This window comes from Calonectris borealis, chromosome 6 (assembly GCF_964195595.1).
Source record: "Calonectris borealis chromosome 6, bCalBor7.hap1.2, whole genome shotgun sequence".
Taxonomy (NCBI): domain Eukaryota; kingdom Metazoa; phylum Chordata; class Aves; order Procellariiformes; family Procellariidae; genus Calonectris; species Calonectris borealis.
The window spans coordinates 6,852,458-6,876,455 of record NC_134317.1 but is presented as its reverse complement, the minus strand read 5'-3'; the positions used below and the strand labels follow the sequence as shown (position 1 = coordinate 6,876,455).

The 23,998-nt window shown below is 40.8% G+C and overlaps 1 protein-coding gene across 1 annotated transcript in view; it reads right to left on the bottom strand.

Annotated features, from left to right (window-relative positions):
- NXPH2 (neurexophilin 2) overlaps positions 1 to 10,283 on the bottom strand; it is a 40,360-nt gene extending 30,077 nt beyond the window's left edge. The window contains exon 1 of the mRNA XM_075152717.1: positions 10,003 to 10,283. Within this exon, the coding sequence (XP_075008818.1) occupies positions 10,003 to 10,056 (54 nt within the window). The 5' untranslated portion in view covers positions 10,057 to 10,283. The remainder of the gene's footprint in view (positions 1 to 10,002) is intronic.
- Positions 10,284 to 23,998: the final 13,715 nt, after the last annotated feature.

Genomic DNA, 23,998 nt, shown 5'->3' with positions numbered 1-23,998 from the left:
TCATACTTTGGATCGGGAGGAAGAGGAAAGTGAGGAAGCTGCTGCTTCTCCCAGAGGAATTGAACATTCTCTGCTCGGAAAAAACTTCAGGAGGATGGAGTGGGGAGGGAGAGAGAAAAAGAGGTGGCAAGCAGGCAGCTCACGGCAGAGTACAGCTTGCAAAAGCTCCCTGGAACGCCAGAGACTTCCTTACAGAAGGGAGCAGACCCAAGCCAGGGGAACACAGAGAAGACTGATGGATTTGTCATTCAGCACAGAAGACCATACAGTTTCATTCAAAATTTACTAAAAAAAAAATGGATGTTTCCAGTACTGGAGGACTAATTCGATGCCTGTAAACGACACAGCAGTTCAGCAGTGGGATGAAGCAGAGTCTGGCATACAACTGCAGCTGGATCACAGGATTTGTCCCAACCCAACAAGGAGTTTAACATCAGTCTTTTTCTTGCCTTGAATGGCCACAGAATTGAAATTGGCCAATGGACAGAATTTAATCTGTTTTGAAAGAAAGGTGCAATTTAATTAGTGATTGTCACATGTAAGTGTTTCAATCATCTAATTTAAAGTGGCCCAGGCTAACACACCCGATAACTCTTCAGTGGTGCCACAGTGACAGAGGTAATATTATCTACTATGAATCTTTCCACAAAGCTGATTAGCATTTTGTTAGTTTAATGAGTGGAAAACAACACAGGCTTTAGACTTCTCCCTGGCACACTGTTTGCTCAAGAAACTGAAAAGACTGGGTTTCGCTCCACATTATGTCACTCCGAAAATGTCCCTGTCGCAGGCCAATTAATATCAGATTCAGCAGCTCTTTTCAGCTGCTACAGTGTTTTAATCTTAAAACAAACAAAAAGTTTGAAGATTGAAGTTTCATCTTTAACTTATTTAAGGTATAGCTTCCCGACTTTTTCTTTTTTATTTTTTCTGAATATCTTAGAGAGGTTTTTATTTGCTTTTAAACCAAGGAGGCTCCAAACTAAAAGCATATTTTAAGAATCCATAACAGAATAAAGTACAAGGGGAGGATTTTGTAATTATCCCCAACTTAAACATTAAAATCTGTGAAATAGGAGTTTAGTTTCTCACATGCAATACTAACCTTCCTGACACATGGGAACACGTCTATATGGCCTACAACCAGGATTGTACAGTTGTTTCTCCTGTATTTAAATCTGCATTTATATCTGGAGGTTGCTTAGACATGTTTAGGTTTAAGCCTTGCCACTCTGGTCTCTCAGCAAGATTTAGTGGCACTGACTTGTGCTCCCATAATTGACTTCCAGACTGGAGTCGGGTTGAACTCCATGAATCAAGGAGTTTCCATGTACTCTTATAGACCGTGGCCTCATAATGCAACCTCTGCCCCACAGTATCTGAAATAAATATATTATAATTATACTGTGTCCTGAAATTATATTAAAATACATTGTAGAGGTTTTTTCAAAAGGTTTTTCTATGGTTTATGTTTTCCTCCTCAAAGTGTCACTTAGAGATAGGGATAAAGCTATTTCTTTATGCCATTCACATATTCTCTTTAGTACAAGCCCTGAATTTACTCAGTTTCCAAATACATGGCTCTGAGATGACTATAACCAACATACAGTTTATTGTACTTTAAATACATACTCTTAATTATACATTTTCTTGTCTTTTGGAGACAGAAAATACCAAACTATTGTGTTATTGTATTAACAATGTAGATATGTTAGAATTTTATCTGAGGAAAGCATGCAGTACAGCACTAAAATCCAACTTGGAAAAAATACGTGCAGTGTCTCCTTAGTAGTAATGGGTTAAAAATCTTAAGCAATAAGTCACATTAATCAACATATGGTCATTCACCATGGATGCAAACACATCACAGAAGTCAGCTTCTCCTCTGACAAAGTTCATCCTTGCCACTGTCTTTGTATCAAGACAGGCCAGTGAAGGAGAGGGTCTATTCTGCTATGCGGAATATTCTTCTGCTCCACTGGAGGTGAAGCTGAGAGACATACCCTAGGGCTCTATTTTGTTATGCTGAACCAGCCGTTGTTCCCTCAGTTTGCGAGAATAATGATGGCCCACATGTAACATATCTTGACTATAAAGGCCCATGAAGTCCAACTACAGAGTACTATAAAGCTACTGTTATGTATGTATTCCTGTATTACAGTCTCTGAAGGTTTCTTCTTCTAAGAACCACCCAACTGCTTGGAGCAAGAAGAAAATTCAACTTGGGAATACTTTGTATGGTTAAGGGTGCCAATGGTGGAGGAACACACTCACTAGTAACAGCCACAGCTGAAAGCTCGAGAATAAATCACTGGCCATGAGAGCCTCTAAGCCCCGTGGGGAACAGCAGTTCCTACCTTCCGAACACATGTAATGAACAACAGAAGCAATCAGCAGGTGTTTGTGAGGAGAAAAGAGCCAGGCAGCCTCAGAGGAAAAAAACTTCAAGGTCCTATATTTTACCTGGGGTGCTAAGCTAAGCAGAACTGCTCATGGCAATCACCAGATTCTTGCACTGGTACAATCAAAGAGATGGACTAAGTCAGAGAGCTCAAATTGTCCTTCTTTGCTTTCCCCTACTGAGGGGCTGGTCGGAAAAATCCCACTTCCAACGTCTTTCCAGTGGGAAGAATAACAGCAGAAAGGACACACCACGGCCTCTCACATGCAGAACTTGATGTTACTGTAAGAATATTCCTTGTTACTCTCGGTTTGTCTGTCCCTCTCCTCCTGCCATAACTGCTCAGGCTCACTCCACCTGCCCAGAGAGCTGTTTTATTTCCATCTTCTTCCGCTCTCTCATATTCACCTCTTACTCCCTCAGCCAAGTCCCAGTGCTCTTTTTCTTCAGGTCAGCCTCAAGCACAGCCAGCTCCTCCATCAAAACCATAAAAAGCCATTATATCTACATAGTAACAGCCAAAATATAGAAGCACTTCTATGCACAGTGTTTTATTTTCCTAGATAATGGGTAATTAAAGTTGTGTTTATACTGGTGATTCATGGTATTAGAAATACCTGGTCGTCGCCAAAAACAAGTACTATAAAGTAAGGAAATTCTCAATTGATCATAAACATAAACCAAACATGCTGGATCTGGAGAAGCAGAATTAGGGCATTCGAAGTAGCCTCAACTCTGCACTGTTATGACACAATAACCATAATTGGTCCCAATGCACATGAAAACTGATTTTAGAGACATTAGATTCTTAGTTTTATTTTTTATTTCTCCCTATTCCTTCATTTTCATTTCCTTGCTAATAATAGCTACTATTACTATCAATCGTTTGGAACAAAGAAAAAACCTATCTCAAGAACTACAGCTCTTAAAGTTTTTTCATTCTACTTTAAATTACAGTCAAGTCATTCAAATTCTGTATTTACAGTAAGCACTGCCATTCCAGGGAGAGCAGAGCATCATACCAGCACTGAAATCTCTGCTGCAAGGACAAAACAACTTAGTCTTAACTGTGGACCCATCTTTATAGCCCTTTATTTCCTCTCCACTCTTAATTTGTTTCCTTGAACCCCTTTGTTAACTGCGACTGAGCTTACAGCTGACACAGAACACCAGCCCACAAGGAGATTCCCTACAGGAAAGGAATTAACATTGTTTTCCAAGTCGTGACCTGCAGACCTCACAGGTTTTGTGTGAGATTCATCCAGAAACTCAGCAACCCCCCATCCCACCTCTTGCTCACCTGGCAGAGTGCTGACAACTCCCATATTTCTGCACAGGACCCATAGCTTTTCCAGCATCCCAGCTGCCTGGTATGCGGAGTCTGGGAGCAGGTGAACATTAGGGCTCCAGCCCATGCTCCATGCTGTGAGGAGTGCTGCCGCAAGGTGCAGACTCCTGGGCTGCAGCCTTATGTTGAGGCTTCTCCATCGGTTCATTTAATGCAGGGTGTATCCCAAGTGCGTGACTCGATGTGCGGGCATGACCGTGTTGCATGACTCTGCACGGATGCTAGCACATTTTCAGTGCTACAACGGTAGAGTAATAGTTTCTGAAGTATAAGCCACAAGGAAATAACTGATAATGGGATGAATATAATGGAGTATCAGAGAAAACCTGCAAGTGTGAGAAGTGCTAAACTGGGGGAAAGGGACCCTAAGAGGGTGAAACATGACTCTCATGGACTTACATCACAGTAGCGATGTTCTGCTGGAAGCAGAACCTACCTAGCAGGTCCACCCATTATTTTCTTTAACTCTGATTGATTCTTTAACTACCTAAACAAACTATATAAACTACAACTACAAACACATGTGAAACTGAGAGAATGAAAATGAAATGGGAACAATGAATGGGCTTCAGGAAATATACACAAGCTTATTTAAGATTTGAAGTGAAAGGCCAAAGCTGCCCCAAAATAGGATGTTTGGAAATCAAGTTCAGGATGAAGTAGTCATGTGAATGGGAACTTTCACTTTCCTCTTTTCGAGTTCTGCAAGATTTGATCTAGTAAAAAGTTCAAGGCCAGTATTTTTGCTTTATAATGGGTATAGCGAAGTGGTGAGTTAAAAAGGTGGGCAAAAATCAGGACTAGAGAACAGATTAGCAGAGCAAATGCAGTGTCCTGTGAAGTACACATGCTTTTAAATAGTCACTTACCACAGCAACTTTGTGATAAAGGCAAAAAATTCTTCCTTTTTCCTTGCTGCATTTGGTTTTGATACATTGACAAGTACATATAAAAGACACGCAGTGACAGTCTTCCCTGAGCTCGCTCTGTTTCTGACAAAGATGCAACCCACACCTATGGAATTACAGCTTTTGTCTTAAAACCATTCAGCATAAACTAGCGCTGATCTTTCCTTATTGCAGCTGTTTACCTGAAGTGCCCAAGAATTACCATGTCTTATTCAATACTTGAGCCAAATACAGGTTAACGTCACCCACAGATGACAGGTTACAAATCGCTGGCACCCCAGTGAGGGTTACTGCCCAGTGCTCATTTCCCATGCCATGCCATGCCGAGCAGCTCTTGCTTCTCCTCACACATTTTTGTTTGTGAAGTGTTGATTAAGGGTAAAATTTTCAACAGTATAGGAGGAATTTGGTGCACCTAGAGTGGAGTTGCACCTCTCTGGGTCTTGATGCCCTGAAAGTCCAGACCGGTGAGTGGTTTCTGCTGTTGCCCCCTTTTGACTCCCATGCCTGAGTTCCCTTCTGGCAGAAACCAAGGCTCAGGAAGCAAAACAGAAAAGTGAGACCGATCAGTGCATCCCAACTTAGTGTTTGGGCTCCACCGATCTTTGTTTCGCTTCCCTGTCGGTTACACGGCACTACCGGTAACAAGAAGTACTTACAGCACACCTCTGACCTGTAGCTCTCTGCTTTACAATGGCAGAAAAATACTTTCCGCATTACAGATGGAAAGATTGAGACTTGGATTTTACGTGCCCTGTGCTAGGGAAGCCTGGGGTATCTTGCGGTCTAGTGGACATCAGTCAAACAGACTTGCCGTACAGATTTTAAATAGGATCTATAAACTTTCTGTGCCCCGGTCAACCTACAAATAAACTGAAAAATATCAATCACCAATTCCACAGAACTAGGTCAAAAGATGTGATGTAAGGACAAGTTGAGTTTAGTGTTGCACCTTAACCTCATATGTAAACTAAACCTAGCCCCATCCACCTTAATATATAACTCCTCATTCAGGATAATAAATTCTCAAGCTGCTGAAACCAGCATTTGTTGAGCTGTCTTCAACTTCAAACTGCCTGCATTCCTTGGGTTACACTTCTATTACTTTATTACACAAGAATGAGATGTCAGCTTACAATGCCTACAGCATCAAGAAAAATACCAAAATAAAGCAAATGAAATGTTGGGCCCAGTATACTTCATGACAAAGATCTCTCTGAAATTAAGAGGGATGGAGTTTGATCTGTGTGCTTCAAGATGACTGGAGGGAAGTGTTTACCTTTCCGAAACAGAGGTGAGAGTTTTGCATGGTGCCTATTTCTGATTCTCACTGCAAGGGCAGGTTACGCAGACCACATTTGCAAGGCTACAGAGTCAAAATTAAAGTAGCCAGAAGGAACATAAGTCTGTGTTTCTACACCTCACGTGGTATACATATTTTAAACGGAAATGCAGCTTTATCTCAGTTTTCAAGCTATTGCTGCTTATGAAGCAATATCTTGTACTATAGCAAGTTATAAATGTTTTTTTCAGGTCAAGTTGTTAAACTGTTTAAAAAAAACTCTAAAAATTTTGCCTTAATTGTCTGTTTTTCATTATAGGTAAAAATTTCAGCCCTTGAAAAGTCCGAGACAAACATAATCTGTCATTGAATTTCACTCATATCAAATGCTATACTTGAATCTTGGTGGAGAAAAAAAATCATAAAATAACATACTTTGTCTTTTTTCTAATTATTTCTCATCTATGCAAACACTGCTGGAAAAAAATTAACTGCTTTTAAGGGTTTGTAAAATAATTGATTCCTAGTTTTATAACATGGTAACAACTCTGCCCAATGATAATGTTAGAAGACAGTTTCTTAATAGGAATGCTGATGCAACTTTAACTATAGGCACTAGAAAATGCTGCTGTAATCCTTTCCTAACTTCAGACTGCAAAGACGTAAGAATAAACAAATGGTTAAGGTGCCCGATTACCCTGTCCCGTCTGTGAGTGTTTGTCTGTAACTATACCTGGCCAAGACAAAGGGAAAGTAGTGGCTATACAAGCTATCTATAGCTAAAGCAAACTCTACCTCTTGATTCAAAGCCTATACAGAGCCCTTATTTTTTTTTCTTCTTTCTTTCTTAAAGGAAAGGGGTAAATTTCATACATTTTAAAGACCCCATGTAAGCTATTTTAACCAATGTTATGAAACATGACATTTTAAAGGTGCAAATTAATAAAATGTAAAGAAAATACTGAATATTGACAACAATTTTTCTAGAAAACAAGATTTCTTTAAAATGATAAATAATATTCCCAGGGAAGTGGTAGAAGTCCACCTCCTTTAAGGCATTTAAAACTAACTTAACAAAACACTAGCAGGCATACTATAAACCATATAATACTAATACCTCAGTCTTTTCAATTTCCAACATATAGAACTCAATTATTTATGAAGAGATAACTAACAGGGCATTCAGCAATTATGTGACAATTGGAAAAGCTTTCTGAAAATTAATAGTAAAGCAAGAGTACCTACTAATGATAATACAATACAACAATTTTTGGTCTTCTTATCAATAACAGCCCAGACTTGTACTGACTGTGCATTGCAAATTATTGTTTTGATCTATATTGACAATATAAAGTAAACTTGACTTTTAAAATGAACACATTCATACAGAAGCAAGTTAGCACCTTAACCTGACTCAATAGCAGGTTTCCTTACTGTTTAATATAACCAAATATGCGAAGTAGTTTAAGAAATATATATGTGCTCATACTGCATGCATACTAGTACACCATCTATTAATCAAAATAATAATCCAAGAATACGCCACAAAAATACACCCATACTCTATTAAGGAAGTATTAAACATGAACTTTTGATTGAACAACATAACATACAGGATATAAACAACCACCTAGCTAACACTGCTTTCAGAAATCCAGTGAGATTGTCTGCCATAATCTTTAGCATCTCCTCAAATTTGTGAAGTTTCACATGGGTTTTATCCTACATTTGTGCAGCTTTAGAAACTAGGTAAGTAGAGAACACACTTTTGTATTTGAAAGCCAAGTAAGCGTTTGAAGTTGAACATAATTAAAGAAAAGTACTTCTACCTTCACTAAAATGCAGTGCCAAAATATTTTGCATTCTAACATCTCTGTTTTCATTAAAAATTAAGATTGTACCATCAGGAAGGGTTTGACAGTAGCATTTCTGGGTTACTAGGATGCTGCTGTATTGCAACACTGAAACCCACAATTTTTTCTTTCTTGGCTGAAATGCTGAGCCTTGTATTAATATTAACCATGTTCATCTTTGGTTAAAAAAAAAAAAAAGTCAAGAATTAGTACCACTAATGCCTGCCTGCTAAAACTGCTCATTAGATTCCAGAAAGCCACCAGTCGCTCCAAATACTGGCCAGAGAACAAAGAATAGTACAGAGACTTTTATTCAATGCGTTACCACCAGCATCAAATATTTCCAAACTCAATTTATAATAAGCTGTAACTTTAACCAGATGTTAACCAGAAGTTCTGGTACTAGTATGCCAAAATGTATTTACACAACTTTTTAGTAGTAGATTAGCATTAAAAGGTATACCTAAAATGCCTCAAAAATCTCACATATTCTCATTTTGCTTTAATTTATTATTTAAACTAATTTATGTAAGCTATGAAACTAATTGACTCCAAAACTTGGCTAGTTTGTATATAAAGAATGCAGAAAAACTGAATACTCCTGGGTGTGCTGAGTGCCACATCCACCTGAAAACCTACACTGACTACGCATGATTTTTGTTTGATTCAAGACAGCAACTTTGCTTCTTTAGTCAGCCTTCCCTCAAGACATGTAAGACCACAGCAAGCAACTTCCCAACATCATCCATAAAACATCGTGTAACAAAGCCAATCCCTGTTGATACAAGTTTCAATCAATCCCTTTGATATCTGTTTAAGAAAATAAAAAGGAGGGTGTGAGTGAGTGAGAGAGGTTGTAGGTGTGGGGAAGGAGCGTTTTTATTTAGTTCCCTTCTGCTCAGCAACTTTGTAATCCATTTACTGCTTTCCTTTCCCATCTCTCACCCCTGCGCATTGTTTAGCTGGAAACTGGGCTGCAAGAATGTGAAGAATGTAAACAGCCTTTTCTTGTCCAAAAGGATAGGAGTGTGAAAGAAATGTGTGCCTTATCGCAGGACTGCAGCTCGCTACTTCATTGCTATGATAAAGTGCTGGAGCAAAAAACATTACACGACAAGCACAATCCAAAACCGGATTAGAATTTGACATAAGCTTCCTCAAAAACTAATCAATCAACTCACGCTGTAATATTAGACTCCAGTTCTTAAGGAGGGTGTTTAATCCCCTCAAGGTTTATTACACACTCCCTATTGACTGCAGTGACAAACTTTCAGATACAAGGCAGCCGGGGAAGAGAGACATAACTTTTGCAGCACGAATCAGAGATAATTATGAGAGTAGTTAACACCTCCCGAAAAAAATAATGTCAACATTATAATAACACTTGTTAAAGCGACGATTGCCAAACTCTTTTGCAAACAGTTTTTTTTCTTTTTAACCTCTCCCGCCATAATGACATGAACATTAACAAAACCATTTGTTTTCTCCCGTGAATGCCCACAGACGGGATGATTTGCTGGCTCGGGGAGAAGTTGGGCTCTTCGCCTACCTGTCTCCAGCCGCGCACCTCGCTTTGCTTCCCTCCCCTACACAGCTTTGAGTTTTGAAGTCTGCATTTCGCCTCGTCTAACGCCACGCCAGCCCCCAAATTCCCTCACTGCGTGCAAAGGAATATGTAGCATAATATAGGCATATGCGACAATTTATAATAAAAATTAACAAAAAACCTCGCGTGAGCTGCAGCAAGCCGAAACTAACGAGGGAGGTGACCCTACCGACACCACCCGCTATGTCCTGCACACGAAAAGAGGCACTTGAGGGCAGCAGAAAACTTTTGGGGAACGGACAGTTTCGGGTGTTGCTCGGCACCCCCCCACCCCCCGCCGTTCCCGGCTCCGCGGCGGCTCCCGGCGCGTCCCGGGGCCGCGGCACCCCCGGCTGCCGGGGCCGCTCTTTGCTCGGGCGCCCGAGTGCCCCACGATCCCGAACAAGCCCGCCCAGCAGCAAAGGCGCGGAAAAGCTCATCCGCTTAAAAAAAAAAAAAAAGAATAAGAATAGGAGTCGGGCTGTGGGAGGCTGCCCGCTGGTGTGGAGTCAGCCCTGCCTGTGCCTCCAGAGACCGCGCCTGCCGCCCTCCCCGGTGAGAAAGGCGCCGGTTCCCCCGAAGTCTTGCGGCAGGAAGGCAGGGGGGCGCGGAGAAGGAGACTTACGAGCTGGAGGACGCCCTGGACCACGACGAGGGGCAGGGGCTGCAGGTGCACCATCCTGGCTGCCGGTCTAGGAGGCGACTCCCCTCGCTCGGGTCTCGCACATCTCCGCTCCGGGGAGGAGGGGGGGGCAGGACTGAGCGCAGGGACACGCCGCCCCGCTTGTCCCCCCTCACGGGGCGCTGGCAGGCAGCGGCGAGACCCCGGCACTGCCGCGCCGCTCCGCGCCGCGCCGCTCGGCTCCGCGGGCGGCCATGGCGGGCGGGAGGCGGGAAGGCGGGAAGAAGAAGGCGGGAAGGCGGGAGGCGGCGGTGGCGGCGCTGCCGGGCCGGGCGGCGGCCGCACCCCCCGCGGGGCAGAGGGGGGACCCCTCACAGCCCGCCGCGGACCGGCGGCGCGGCGGCATGCCGGCGGCCGGAGCCCGCCGCCCCGCTGCCTGCCATGGTGCTGCCGGGGCAGAGGAGCCGCCCGGCCGGGCCGAAGTTGAGGAGAGCCGCTGCGGGGGGATGGGGGGCGGCGCGTCCCCGCCGGGCGCTGAGGAGACCCCGCTGCCCCGGGTGGGGCCGCCGTCCCCGGCAAGTTTAAAGCCGCGGCGGCCCCTCCTCCGCCCGCAGCCACCCCCCGCCGCCCTGCCCGGAGGGGAATGGCGGCCCTCGGGGCCGGAGCCTGGCTTCGCCGCGGGGAAGGGACCCCGCCGCCGCCTTCCCTCAGGGAGCCGCCGCCGCCCGGCCCTACCGTTGGCCTCCCGCTCTGGTGTAAAAGGAGAGACAGGTGACGGTTTGACTTAACGTTCACCCCCGGCCCCGTTTTTATAGGAAACCCACTGTCACAGCTCCATTTCTCTCGGGTGGATCTGCCCCCCGGCACCCACACACCGGTGGGGAAACTCAACGCGTTTCTCCGCCCCAGCTGTGAGGTGACATGGCGGGACCCTGCAGCCTGCCCTGCCACCCGCCTGGGGCCCTCAGCCTGCCCTGGGGACACCGTATGTCCGTCAGCTGGGGACGGCGTCCCCTCGAGCGGGCGTGGGGACAGGGACCTCCTTGTGTGGGGCTTGAGCCCCCGCTTGAGGGGAGCGGGGAAGAGCGGTGCTGCTGGCGCTGCAGGGCAAGCGCGGCCTGGGTAATGGCGCCCGAGCGTGCTGGGAGCCCAGAGGGCTGGAGAATCTGTCTCCAAAGAAGTCACTCTGAGGTTATATCCATTTAATAATGTAAATTAATGAATACACTCTGGACCCGTTTTTGAGATGGGCTTGAGCAGCCTGAAACTTTTGTTCTTGTGCTTTCGAGCTGCAGGAGTGACAGCCTTGTAACGCGGCAACCTTGAAAGGGGAAATAAAGACTGGAGTGCAGGAGGCCGGGGTCGGACGGAAACCCCGGCCACGTTCGGCGCACGTGCCTCCCACGCGGCTGGGACTGAAGCGGTAGCAACGTTGCCCGTGACGGATGCGCCTGCGTCAAGCCTGGCAGCGCCGGCGTTTGCTGATCGGTAATTCACATGCAGTGTAATACGTAAGCTCTCTGCCACTGGGCTGAAGCGGAGGTAGTGGTTTCAGTTTCCAAACCCGGCCTGTCGTTTGCAGATTAGTTTCCTCTTAATTTTCAGTTGCCCTGTCTCATCTTCTTACTAGGTCTGTGTTCAGGTTACATTTTGACTACCTTTGTATTTTCAACCGCTAAAATCCTTGCCAGTGGAAAAAGCTTTGCAAGCCCTTCCATCGCACTTGAGAGCAGCCATGATTTTACCAGAAAACGATTGTGGTTATTTAGTTGTTATATCCCAATGGTTCCTTTCCCAGCTCTGCTGCTTGGTGTCTCATAAAACGTATCATGTAGATGATACTTCGCTTCTCTCATTTGGGTTCAGAAAAGATGTTTGATCTATAGCAAAGGAAACTACATGTAAACTGAACAACTCTAAAATGGGTTTGTCTGTAGCAGATTCAAAGACTCAGAGGAAAAACTGAAACAGTGATGCTCATTGAGTCAGTATTATTATAATATAATTCATGTGGTTACTTTTTGTGGTAGTATTTAAAATTTTTTTTTAAATTTATTTTAGTGGTCTTCAACCTGTTGTGCTACCCTTTGATTTTATTTTTAATATAGAATGATCAGCATAGGATCATTAGGATTTGCCTATTAGAATTTAAATCCAAAACTTCCTGGGTGGAAAACAGTTAAATGCTGCTATGCATATGTTTAGTATCGAAAAATGGTATTTTCTCTGGTACTGAAATTGTACTTTTGCACACGTAAATGAACGAGTTATCGGGTTAACCGTGCGGAAGCGCTCTGTGGAGCTGGCCAAGGCTCTTGCAGCGAGCAGCCGGTGCGGGGGTGAGCCGGGTGGGCAGGGGTTCGCCCCGCGCCGGGCTGGCACGGTCCGGCCGCGGGTCCTCAATAATAAATGGAAACATCTTGAGCGCTATCTACTGCTGGCAGGCGGTACTGCCTGCGAGTGCAGCGCGGAGGTTTTGTTTCCTCATGACGAATTGCATTATGCAGCTGGGTGGAAAGACTGTTATGCAATTAGTTAGAATTATGAAGACTAAATTCGGATGAAGTATTTGGATAGATCTTTTTTAAAATGAAAAGCTGTGCTCTATAAATTCAAGGAAAGCTAAATTTCTGTAATTGGCTTTTAATGGAACAACAGTGTTTAAACGAAAGTACTGTAGTTCTATCCTATTAAATAAAAGCAGACTCGATTTAAATGACATTAACTTTGTCACACAAGCTATCAGAAGCTGGCCTTAAATTATACTTTTTCCAGATTAACTAGCAGTAAATATTTGTAAAGCGCTTTGAAGATGAAAAGCACTGTGCACAGTAAGTGATAAGTATTGTTGTTATTTGTGTTACTTCCCAGAAAAGTCACGGTAATGTTGGTTAAGAACAGAATGTAAGGCCTGAGCTTTGCATTCCTTTGCTGTGGCATGTTAGCATGAGCTTCAAACATCATTTAAATGGGGAAGGGAAAATTTTCTGGTCTAATTTTAAGGCACAATAACAAATGGTTGGTTCATCTCAGGAAATAACAGTTGGATACTGCAGGAAGTAATCCTAATCTCTCCAGAAATGGATTGATGAGCCAGCTGTGGAAAAAACCTAAGAGCACAGGGTCCTACTAAACCATCTTGGCTGCTACAAGACAGTGAAAAAGTATCTGATTAACACATGATCTCTAATGCTTGTGCACAAAGTCAATAGTAATTTTTATTCCTTTATCAAGTAATTTATAAGCACAAACAAGTAAAACCTGTAGTTAACATCAAACCCATCTGTCATTCAACCTCAATTCAATTCTCAAATCTCATTCCTCTGAGTTAATTTACAACACTGACATCAGCCTTTGCTCTTCTTAGTCCTAAGATTCCTCACTCTGTTTCCAAATATTAGGAACAGGGCACTGGAAAGAGCTGCCTTTATCATTCAGTCCATCTCCCTTGACTGCAGACAGTGAAGTGTAGGTTCTTTTTGGAAACTCTTCAAGATCCATCTTTAAATTAGGTAGTTTGGAGTGGGGGGAGTCCCACGCTGCATTAGGAAACTGTTCCAAAAATTCACCACTCTGGCATTTGAAAACCTTCTTCTAACTTCTAGTTTCCACATTTACTGTATTTGATATCTGGTTTTATACACAATTGTCCTTTTACAGTCACTGCTTTATCTTAATGAGCTCCTCTTCCTCCTTCTGACAATGTGTAGCCCAAAAAATTTATAAGGTACAGATTCCCTCTCAAATTTTATTAATTATGTGAGCCAGGCAGTCTCTCTGAGGCAATAGCACTCAATTTTTTGTGTTAGTCTAGTAAAACTTTTCTTTTGTCTATTCCCATTGGAATTAATCTTTTTTGAATGTGGGTGAAATTTAGATGTTAGGAGTCTTGTGGAACATCATTAATTCCTAATCTATCTTTGTTGGAAATACGTTCTCTGATACATCGTGTTATTGTATTTTCCTTTTCAAGAATACATCACATTTATATTTTCTCTCTATTGTTCCAGTTGTTCCAATATGTTATCCAGATCCTCCACACTACTGACTGCCTGCTTGTTCTGTGTCAGCAGCATATTTCAATAGCAAGGTCTTAAATTTTATGCTGGAATTGCTAATTAATTTTGTTGAATAGTAGTGGTCCCAAGATCAATCTTTGATGAACCCTATTAGTTATGTCTTTCTAGACCTTGAATACAACCTGTTAAACCATACCTTACCCCGTTCACAACCTTTTCCTAAGCACCTTCTCCAGCCTATCTAATTTTTTCCCACATGACATCCAATCATATTTTGATTGAAGTCCTGATGGATGACTCTATTTCATTTGTCTAGAAAATTAGTAACCTAATCAAAGGCAGGTAATAAAATATTCATCATCCTAGAATAATCTACCTTTCTGAAAAAAACCCAAAACCAAAAAACATAAACCAAAACAAAACCGAAACAAATTCATCCCATTTTTAATTACCTACGTTTCCAAGCCTTTTTCTTTCCTCCTTCAGATTGCTTTCAGCAGCTTTGCGTATTTCTAAAGTTCGTGTTTGCTGATGCTGTGTTTCTCTTCCTTCCCATGTTCTTAGGGATCAGAACTGCATTTGCTGTTCTACATATATACCATTCCTGATTTTATAGATTTATTACAAATCTCTTCTACCTGACTTGCAGTTTCCCATGTTGCTTATTTCAGAATTCTGGAAGATTGCTGGCCATCGCTTCTGCATCTATGCTTGTCTGAACGTATCAACTATTGGACTTCAGTTTTCCCATGGGTGTTATAACTTCCACTTCCATTTTCTCCTGCCCTTTGTATTAGCCATATTTGCCCTAATATTCAGAATCTTCATTCATATGGAAAACTAAAGCAGGAGATTAATTTGAGGGCACACCTAGACTATCTTTAGTTCTTTCCTCATCAGAGAGTGCCTTGGGTTTTTTTCTTTCCATATACAAAGAATCTTGGCTACTTTTTCATGTGAATTTTTATGATTCTTACTTATTACACTTTCTGACCTCTAATAAACATATTAGCTTTTATTATCAATATTTTGCCATTTTTTTGTGGTCTGTGCTTATCTTTAGAGTTAATTTTTATCTAGTTAGGCCTAGCACACTTGACACTGAGACATTAGGAACCTAAGTTGCAAGCCTACTTTTATTTATCTGTTAAGTTTTTTTTTAAAAATCATTACAAGTTGATTTTCTGTGATTGGTTTCTCTAAATATCCTAGCTGCACACTAAGCAAATAAGCCTGTTTCAGCTTGCCATTTTTTTGTATTCCAATACCTAATTGTTTTCCTCCCGTCCATGCAGGAATATTAGTAGCATTGTTTTCCCAAGCAAGACTTGGCAAGCTGACATATTCTGTGTCAGTACTCCTGGGTCCTCCCATTCTCCAGAATCCATGCATTGCTGCCAGAATATTTTAGTTTGTTCTCTCACTATATGTAATGACTTTCATATAATTTTTAAATCTTAATTTTATCACTTTGTTCTCTGCAGCTGCGTTAACAGCAGCGCTTTCTGTCTCTTTGCCATCCACCCTCTTACCTTCTTATTTTTCTTTATTCATTGTTCCCTCATTTATCTGAGGGGCTCGGTTGTCTTTAAGTTGACCTGTAAGCTTGGTTTGAAACAGAGATTGCCTCTCCACTGGAATTTTCTATCACATTGGTTAATTTGGGTTACACACAAGGTCTTTTTCTCAGTGCAGCTAGAGTACTGGGTTTCTCCATAATGACTAGTCTAAATAGAGAATAATAGTCCGCTACTGCTATTTATTACTCCTGCTTTAACTCAGGTAACAGATCTGTGCTGTAGCACTGACAAACTCTAGTTCAGATCCTCAAAGGAGTTCATTACACATTTAGATTTAAAGCTTGGTTTTGGAAGGCTAGGAGGGACCACTGTGTTGAGCTGTTTTTCTTCTGTACCCTTTAACTGGATTTTTGATCTTGAAAACCATTTGAAAGGAAGAGAGATGAGTCACCAGTACTTACTAACTCCTTTTGAGTTCCTAGAATTTACATATGTTCAAAGAAGTTTAAAAATCCAAGCAAGTGAAGTGTAACACATTTTACCGATGAGCACAGATCTGTGAGTAAATACAAAGGCACGTCCAGATCTAATTCTATGGACAAATACAACCTTTTGATAAAGCAAAACTTTTAGTAGAAATGCTGATGATGCTGGAAGAAGATTGGTGAACTAAAACTGAGAGGTGTGCAGTAGTGATAATAAAAACATTTTAAACCTTTTTATGAGCATGAATGAATGAATAAAAAGGGTCATCTGGAAATCAGTAATTGTTAGTCAAAGTCTAATGCCAGGCAAAATACCTGAGCAAATATTAAAGGAATTGATACAACAGGACTTAGAACACAATTTGCTGACTAATCTTCCTGCTTTTACAAAGACTAGACCAAAATTAACATTCCAGTATTTTTTTTCTGATTACATCTATTCCCATGAATAATAATATTTTATTATGTGAGGAAGGATTTTCAGGATTTCGGCTGTAATAGTCACAAGAAATGTATGTTATTTGTGTGGCAGTTTTTGTTTTGGTTTTTTTTTTTTTTAATTATATTTTTATTTATGTATTTGGTTTTGTGAATTAAATGTTTATTGATGACGAGTAGTTCCCATTCAGGGAAGTGCTGCAGCCTGTATTGAAGTCCTTTTCAAGAAAGCATTTCAGCATCTGCCCAACTTCATTGACTTTAGTCACCTATAAACATCTTCAACAGAGAAACTTTCTTGAACTGGAGCCATATAAGTAACTGTGTCAGGTGAAACAAGTTATCCATTTAATCTACTGTATCACTCATAATACTTTTATACATTCCTATGTCAAAGTGCAGGGGATAGTCTAAGCGTAGATTAATTCTGATTTAAGATAGGGCTTTACACTTGGTAGAAAGTTAAGATTGCTCAAATCCTCCCCATTTTTTATTTTAAAATCTACTAGATGTATTATAATTTACTGGAATAGTTAAACTTCCAAAGTGTATAAACTATGGCTAGACATGTCAAAACAGGAACATGGAAAAGATTTTGGAAGATATAATAATGAGAAAAAGTGATGACGAAAATTCTGCTTTAAAGGAAAATTAGTTATCTGTAACTGGGTAAAAAGAACTATTAAATAAAATTGGGTTTAGAAGTCATACTAGCTAGAGTTATTGCAATACTAAATATTCACATAGAGCAATCATAGCATTTGCGGGCAGAGCGTCCCTGCATTAATAGTCTCAGGGTTTTTTCCCACCTTCGGAATTTTTAATATGTTTTCCTCATCATAAATTGATATATTATTTCATCAGTTAATTTCTTGCAAAGGAATATTTTATCATTTAGAATGGACCCTTGTGTGAGATTCATTTATGCTGTGGCTACCCGGTTTACTTTAGCTCTAAGGTTCTAAAATTTTTTTATTTTTGAAGGTTTTTTTTTTTTTGAGAGTTTTAATTTTTTAACTATACCATGTGGTTTATATTTGATCCAGGAGACAAAATAAGCAAATCTGCATTATGACAAAAATATTTGCTATGTAATTCTGCTAAAAAAATTCCAACTTAATCTTATGAAAAAAAAAGAAGTCACAGAGCTGTGCTAAAATGATGACTGTGACTTGAGAGATTGGAATTTGCTATTGCATTCATTCAGTATTGAAAAAAATAATGTTCAGTGAATGCTTCCAAATCCACTTCACTTTCACTTTTATTACACTTCTAAGCCATAACCTCTTATATAAAAATATGCTATTTTTTTACTGTCAACTTTCATATGAGGAGTGGTAAGAAAAAATCTGTATAGAACATGCATGATTACTAAGTATCAAGGTGAACTCTGGCTAGTTCTAAAAGACAACACAAAAACAATATTTTTAATGTTTTTAGAGTTTTAGCAAGTCGGGGATATAAATAGCTTAAAGAGATGATAACATGCCCAAGTGAACTTTTTCAAAAATAGAGAAAAATGTATCCTTTTCTTCCTTAAAGAGGTCCCATGTGGTTTTTAAAAAGATCATTTTTCTGGCCAAATTGACCAAAATGACCATCTCTCTACTTACATCATTTCTAACATAAGCAGTGACTTGAATCACTAATTAAGACAGTGTGCTCTGCACCTATTTTCACATTGTTTATCAGCAATTGTCAGATTGTATTAGTCTCTTTTTTTATTATTCTAAATCTACCCAGACTAGACCATAGCACATATCCCAGTGGCCTTTGGTACCTCATGAGATAAAATTCTTCATAAAACATCCAGAACATGCGTTATGTTATCAGAACAATTATAGCAGGCTGACATATAATGCAAGCTCTTAGGCTAAGTACATAATCGGTTGTTTTTGAAAATTAGCACAAATTCTTTGTTTTCTTTATCATCTTCTACAATGCCAAAGCAATTATTCACAAGACATTTTTATATCCCAGGGAAACTGGGAATTTTTCGAGCTTGCCTCATGTCATGCCACTATGAAAGAGTTTGTGTTTCCCAGATCCTGTCGATAAGCTTGTCATTAGGCAGCTGAGGTAGAAAGTAAGTGCAATTCCTTCTACTGATTTCCTATAGTTGGTGCCACAGTTATGAGATCAAAGAATTACAGCCTGTAATGCAAGCCCTGCTGCTGCTAAATGTCGTATAGGTGTTGCAGACCATTGCTGCCTGTAGTTAGTTACTCATTCATCTGTGAGTTCAAACTTCTAAATGTACCATTCTTCTGCTTCATAAATAAAGTTTCCTTTGACATTCAATACAAAATTTTGCAATGTAAATGATAACATTCTTAACATCTAAAATGGAAATTATTTTTCACCGTAAAGGTAATTGTGTACTTCAGCACCTTACTTTCAGCACTGAAAACAGCCTCCCTCTTTTTTTTTTTTTTTTTTAATTTTCCCCATAGTTCCTTTCCCGTGTTGTTTTAAATATCTACTCCTTTTCCAGGCACAGTAGCCCCTGGAGCAAGCATCAGCCTCCTACATTCACTTTTAAATTGTGGCCCAGCTGGGTTCATAGCTGCTGGGGGAGGAGGGAAGTACGTTGGGAAGGGTAGTTCAGGAGTGGGGAAACCAACACAAGTCTCTTATTTTTTTTAGAATCCAGACCAGAACCACTGAGGAACTTTGGATGAAGCTATGCTTTGACCCTCTAGAGAAACAGCTTCCCTCTATGGATGAAGAGAGTAAGAAAGGCAGACTTTAATTTTCAGCACAGTTATTTTGGAGAACTGACAAAGCCTGCTGCGAAGGTGCTCAGTTTGTTCAGCATTGGAATAAATCAGAAGGCCTGAGGAGCGTTCCCTGAAACAAGGTAGTTTATTTTGTTGCTTTTTGTTTTTCACTTGCTGGGATTTTGTTTGAAAAATCTGTGACCTCTGGAAACCAGGCGCTTGAAAATCAAACAAATGTGGGGAAAAAGAAGCCTGGCTGGGAGAAATTGTTTGTTTGTTGGACCAGAAGGCCAGGGGCACAGCCATGGATTTGCAATTAAGTTTGCCACATATTCCAGTCAATGGTATTTAGCTTTGCCTCTTGTTCTGAAAAACCTGTCTCAATAAGGGCAAGCTGCCTGAAAATGGTATATTGAGACCAGTTGGCTTATCTAAGGAGAGCAGCAATAATTTATGAGTGACCTATTAACATTTCCTATATCACACTGCAGTTTGTTCTGTGTTGACCTCAGATACTACTCTACCATCCAGCTCAGGGGATAGATACCTATGTGAAAATTGAAGTACAGCGGTGAATGTTACATTAACTTTGAGAGATCTGGAACAGACTGAGATTCCCCTGTTCTGGAAAGTGTGGTAGCAATTGGTCTACAATGGCCTTGAGGTTACAGGAGTCTAAAATTGCATCATCAGGTCTGATACTGCTGGACTGAATAGGAGACATCATTGCTCAGCTCACAGGGAGACAAAGCTGTAAACCTGGTATGACTGGAAGATGAGGAACTGGTGCTGGTTCGTGCTGGTAATTCTGAAGGGTTTTCTTTCACTTACAGCAGGAAGAGGCATATATATGTCCTGTTACATTCATTTTTATCCACAGAATCTTTGACAAATCTATCATGCTCTCATTATTCTTGCTTGCAGAATTCTGTCAATTTTTTATGGTTGTAAGACCATGTTGAAAAGACCCATGAAAGCCTCTGCCATCTTTAAAAGTCTCAAAATTAGAGAGAGAAAGATTTGACAGATTAATTTTTCTCTTCTTTTGAGAGTGGAGTCAGGAAGGAGGAAGAAAAGAAAATGCCCAGGTGGATGAGAAAAGTTAGGTTTCTCAAACCAGAAGACATTCTTCAAAAGTGTTACCAAAATTAAAACCCTAACAACTGCCTTTGATCTGATGATTAGTGGAGGCAAGTACTACTGTAAATTTTCAATCAGCAAATATCATCAATAAAGTAATGAATCGAGGGAATTATGCTTTGTAGGATTAAATAATTCATAAAAGATAGCTTGGGATTGCATGCAATCATGCAGTTCCCTCCTTATTCTCAGATCACGTAAGGCACATTGTAGCCAGATTGTGAATAGTTAAGTGTAGCAAGTAGAAATCTTCAATACTGTGGTCACTATTGAAAGGCTTACAGCTCAAGATTTATTTTAGGGGTCAAAACCATTGGTATAAAGAGATAATGCTCCGTGCTTTGTCATCAGTAGCAATTCTTCCAGTCATTTCAAAGAAATAGTGGACATAAGTTTAGGCAGGTGGAATCTGACATATAGAGACTCCTTCAAAGTTACTTCAGAAAGCTTTTAAGTTATCAGAATTTTTGTTTAGTAATTGCAATTGCCACAAGCTTTCAGCATTTGTACCAGTTTTCTAGAAACACTTACCGTAGTTAATTTTCTAGGACAACCAATATTCAAGATGAAATCTATTGATGCTAGTGCTTAATACAATGTGTTTGGCAAGACAAATCTTACCGTAGGGAGTGGAAAGACGCTGGGACATTAAAAAAAGAAAAAACGTTATATTGAGGTGGCTTATGTCTGCTGTATTTGTCATTTTTCCTTCTCTTCACAGCAGTTGGAGGGGCCTTGAAATGCTTAACTACTTTCACTGCAAGCTTCTTTTAGCAGCCCTGTGTATGTGTGAATGGGAATGGTCAGTGCTTATGCCAAATAGTCTAGTTCAGTGGCTTCTGACCTGTTGTCCTGAGGTTTCTTTTCAGGGATCAAGAAGAATAACTGGGAAAAACATGCTAGTTATAAGTTGGTTTACATTTACAGTAGTGGAATATTGGAACATTTTTAAGGGCCTTCCAACTGAGAAAAGGTGGAAAACATTGATTTAGCTATTTAACTTAATAAAGCAGTGGGTTTATGCAGTTAGATGTGATTACGCAGTAAGATATGGAAACGTCTTCGTCTCGCAAGAGAGGCAGAGTGCCACATGTAAGGCAGTTATATCCATTATGCCTTTTTGTTTCTTCCTGTGTTTTTCCTGCAGTGTCACGTCTGGCACATGTTGCAGAGGCTGGTTAAACACAGCAACCTTTCCTATGCTGATGCATTCCCAGAGTGTGCAGGTTCTGATCCATGAGGGCTGACAGTGGTTTATCCTTCAATTGCTCATCAGGGCAGAGATAATTAGCTAGTGCCTCTTTTCCTTCCATTTGTGACTGCCTAATGAGACTCAAAATATGATCAGTCACTCTGTAGTATGTGTTCAGTATTAAAAGAAAATCACTGACTCTAGGCAGGAGGTCATTCAGCATTGCCACTAACAGCTTTTAATATTTCTGCATTAAAACCCAAGCCAAACATTATAGGCACTGAACCATCTTCAGGCATAAGTAGGCTTATTATTGCTTAACTTCTTAGCACAAATGAAGAGGTCTGTTATGTACTTCTATCTGCTTTTGTGTGATTTGTGCTTCTAAACAATGAATCCTCTGCTGCGATCATTGCTGTGTCAGAGTTGAATGAGATGCAAAGAGGTTCTTTTATTTTATTAAGTGTGTGTTGTTGCTCTTTGCTCCCTTGCAGCAACATGATCTGACAATAAAAGCGTCGGCTCTTCATAAGATAATGTTCATAGTTTTTTCCAGAATAGCCTGTCATACCTGTAACCCTCCTCCCAGAGGTTCAGCTGTCTGTGATCGAAGACCCTGCTTGTACACAGCATGCTTGTGTAACCCCGGCATAGACTGCTGAGAAACCTGCTAAACTGACAGAAGGAGCTGTAAAAGCCTACGTAGAATAGAGCCGTGCAAAACAAGAAAGGTGAAACTGCAGAGATAAGGTTGGTGAGAAGGGTATAGTTGGCAGATCAAGGATTCAAAAGGAAAAACAAACATGGAAAGATATACAATCCTAAGGAGAAAACAAGGAGACCGAGGATGGCAACTCTGCAGCACTGAGGATCAGTCTGTCCCAAGGACAAATAGAGAAAAGCCTCCTCACATGATTTGTCTGGCTGGCAAATATTGGTTGGATGTCACATCTGGAGCAGTGAACTTCTCATCCATTAGATTGGTAGCTCATTAATCCTATCAATCATTTTTGTGTATTGGACAATAATGAATTGGTTTGTATGTTTACATGGCGTGTAGCCTACTTCCAGAATCTCTTTGTGCATGGTAGAAGTCACATAAAGTGACCCAGGGCAGGAGCATTACATACCCAAAAATTTGCCTGCAGAGGAAACCACATCAAATCATGCCTTCGGTTTGCTTGAGCGCGGCTTATATCCTCAGCTGATCATGTGCCCACATCTTTCTTTCTCCTTTCTAATTCCTACTTCTCCTTCAGAATAAGACCAGGTTATTACAAAAATCTTCAAACCTTTTGTGCTTAGGCTTTTGAAGTTCAGCTTTATTTCACCAGTCAGAGCTTCACTCGTGCATCACAGCTGGCTTCTGTAGCTGTACTGCCTCTTCGCAATCTAGGTCTGATTTTTGTGACTTGGCTTCATTTCCAATGCATTGGTGCATACAAGGAAAGAACGAGAGGGACAGATACTTTATCTGAAACTTTTCTGGCAGTGTCAGAACTGAGAAGTTGTTTTATAAACAGTTAAGTAAAATAGTTTTGTAGGTACAGGAACTTACGTAAGAACAAGGGCTGCCTAATGCAGGCAATATTAGAAAACACACTATGAAAGACTGGATGAAATCTGAGACATTTTATTTAACAGTAAAATTATGAAGGATTAAACAGAAGAGTGAAGTGTTTTCTTCTTAATGTGGAGCAGTCCTAAACTTTTAGCTGTGGTGATGTTGGTTACATATTGCGTGAAGTGTGAAATACATTTCTACCTCCAGCAGCCAGCCAGATTTCCAAAAATTTGCCAAAGTTAATTGTTGCCAGGGGCTTCTGTGTTTGTAATGGAGACTTCATCAGAACAGAACTCACTACTGAATCTGGTTGGATTGCTGAACTGAAGCCTGCTTCATTGCCATAATCTTCCACTGATGGCATTTGGCACAGCTATGGAAGCTCGCTGAAGATGTGGTACCCAGTATATGTTATTAACTCAGACAAGTTATAAGGACAATGGAGCTAAAGGATGCTTACAAGTGAGCAGTCACATTATCTCTCTTGGGTGAAAAAAAGCTCTAACAAAATACCAGCTTGTCTGAGAAGAATTTCAGAGAACATTTTTACGATGTAAAACTGCTTTTGCTGAAGGTCTGAAGGAAGACTGGGAGATACAGGCACAGCAGGCTGCCAGAGAACATTTCGTCCCAGATGGGTATCCAAGGCAAGACTAAATCCTTTCCAGACACTGAATCAATCAAAAAAAAAATGGTACACGTGGTAGTCTGGAAAAGCCAAAGGCAAACACTAGAAGTTGCACACTCAGATGAACATAGTCAAAATTAAGTATCCAGATTCTTTGTATCCACACCCTTATGTAGAAATTCACTCTTTTTCTAATTTGTAGACCCTATTTTTGCTTCCTAATAGTGGGGGCAGGGAGCGAGAATGTGGCTCCTCGTGAATTTTGATCTGTTATTTTCTAACTGCATTTAGGT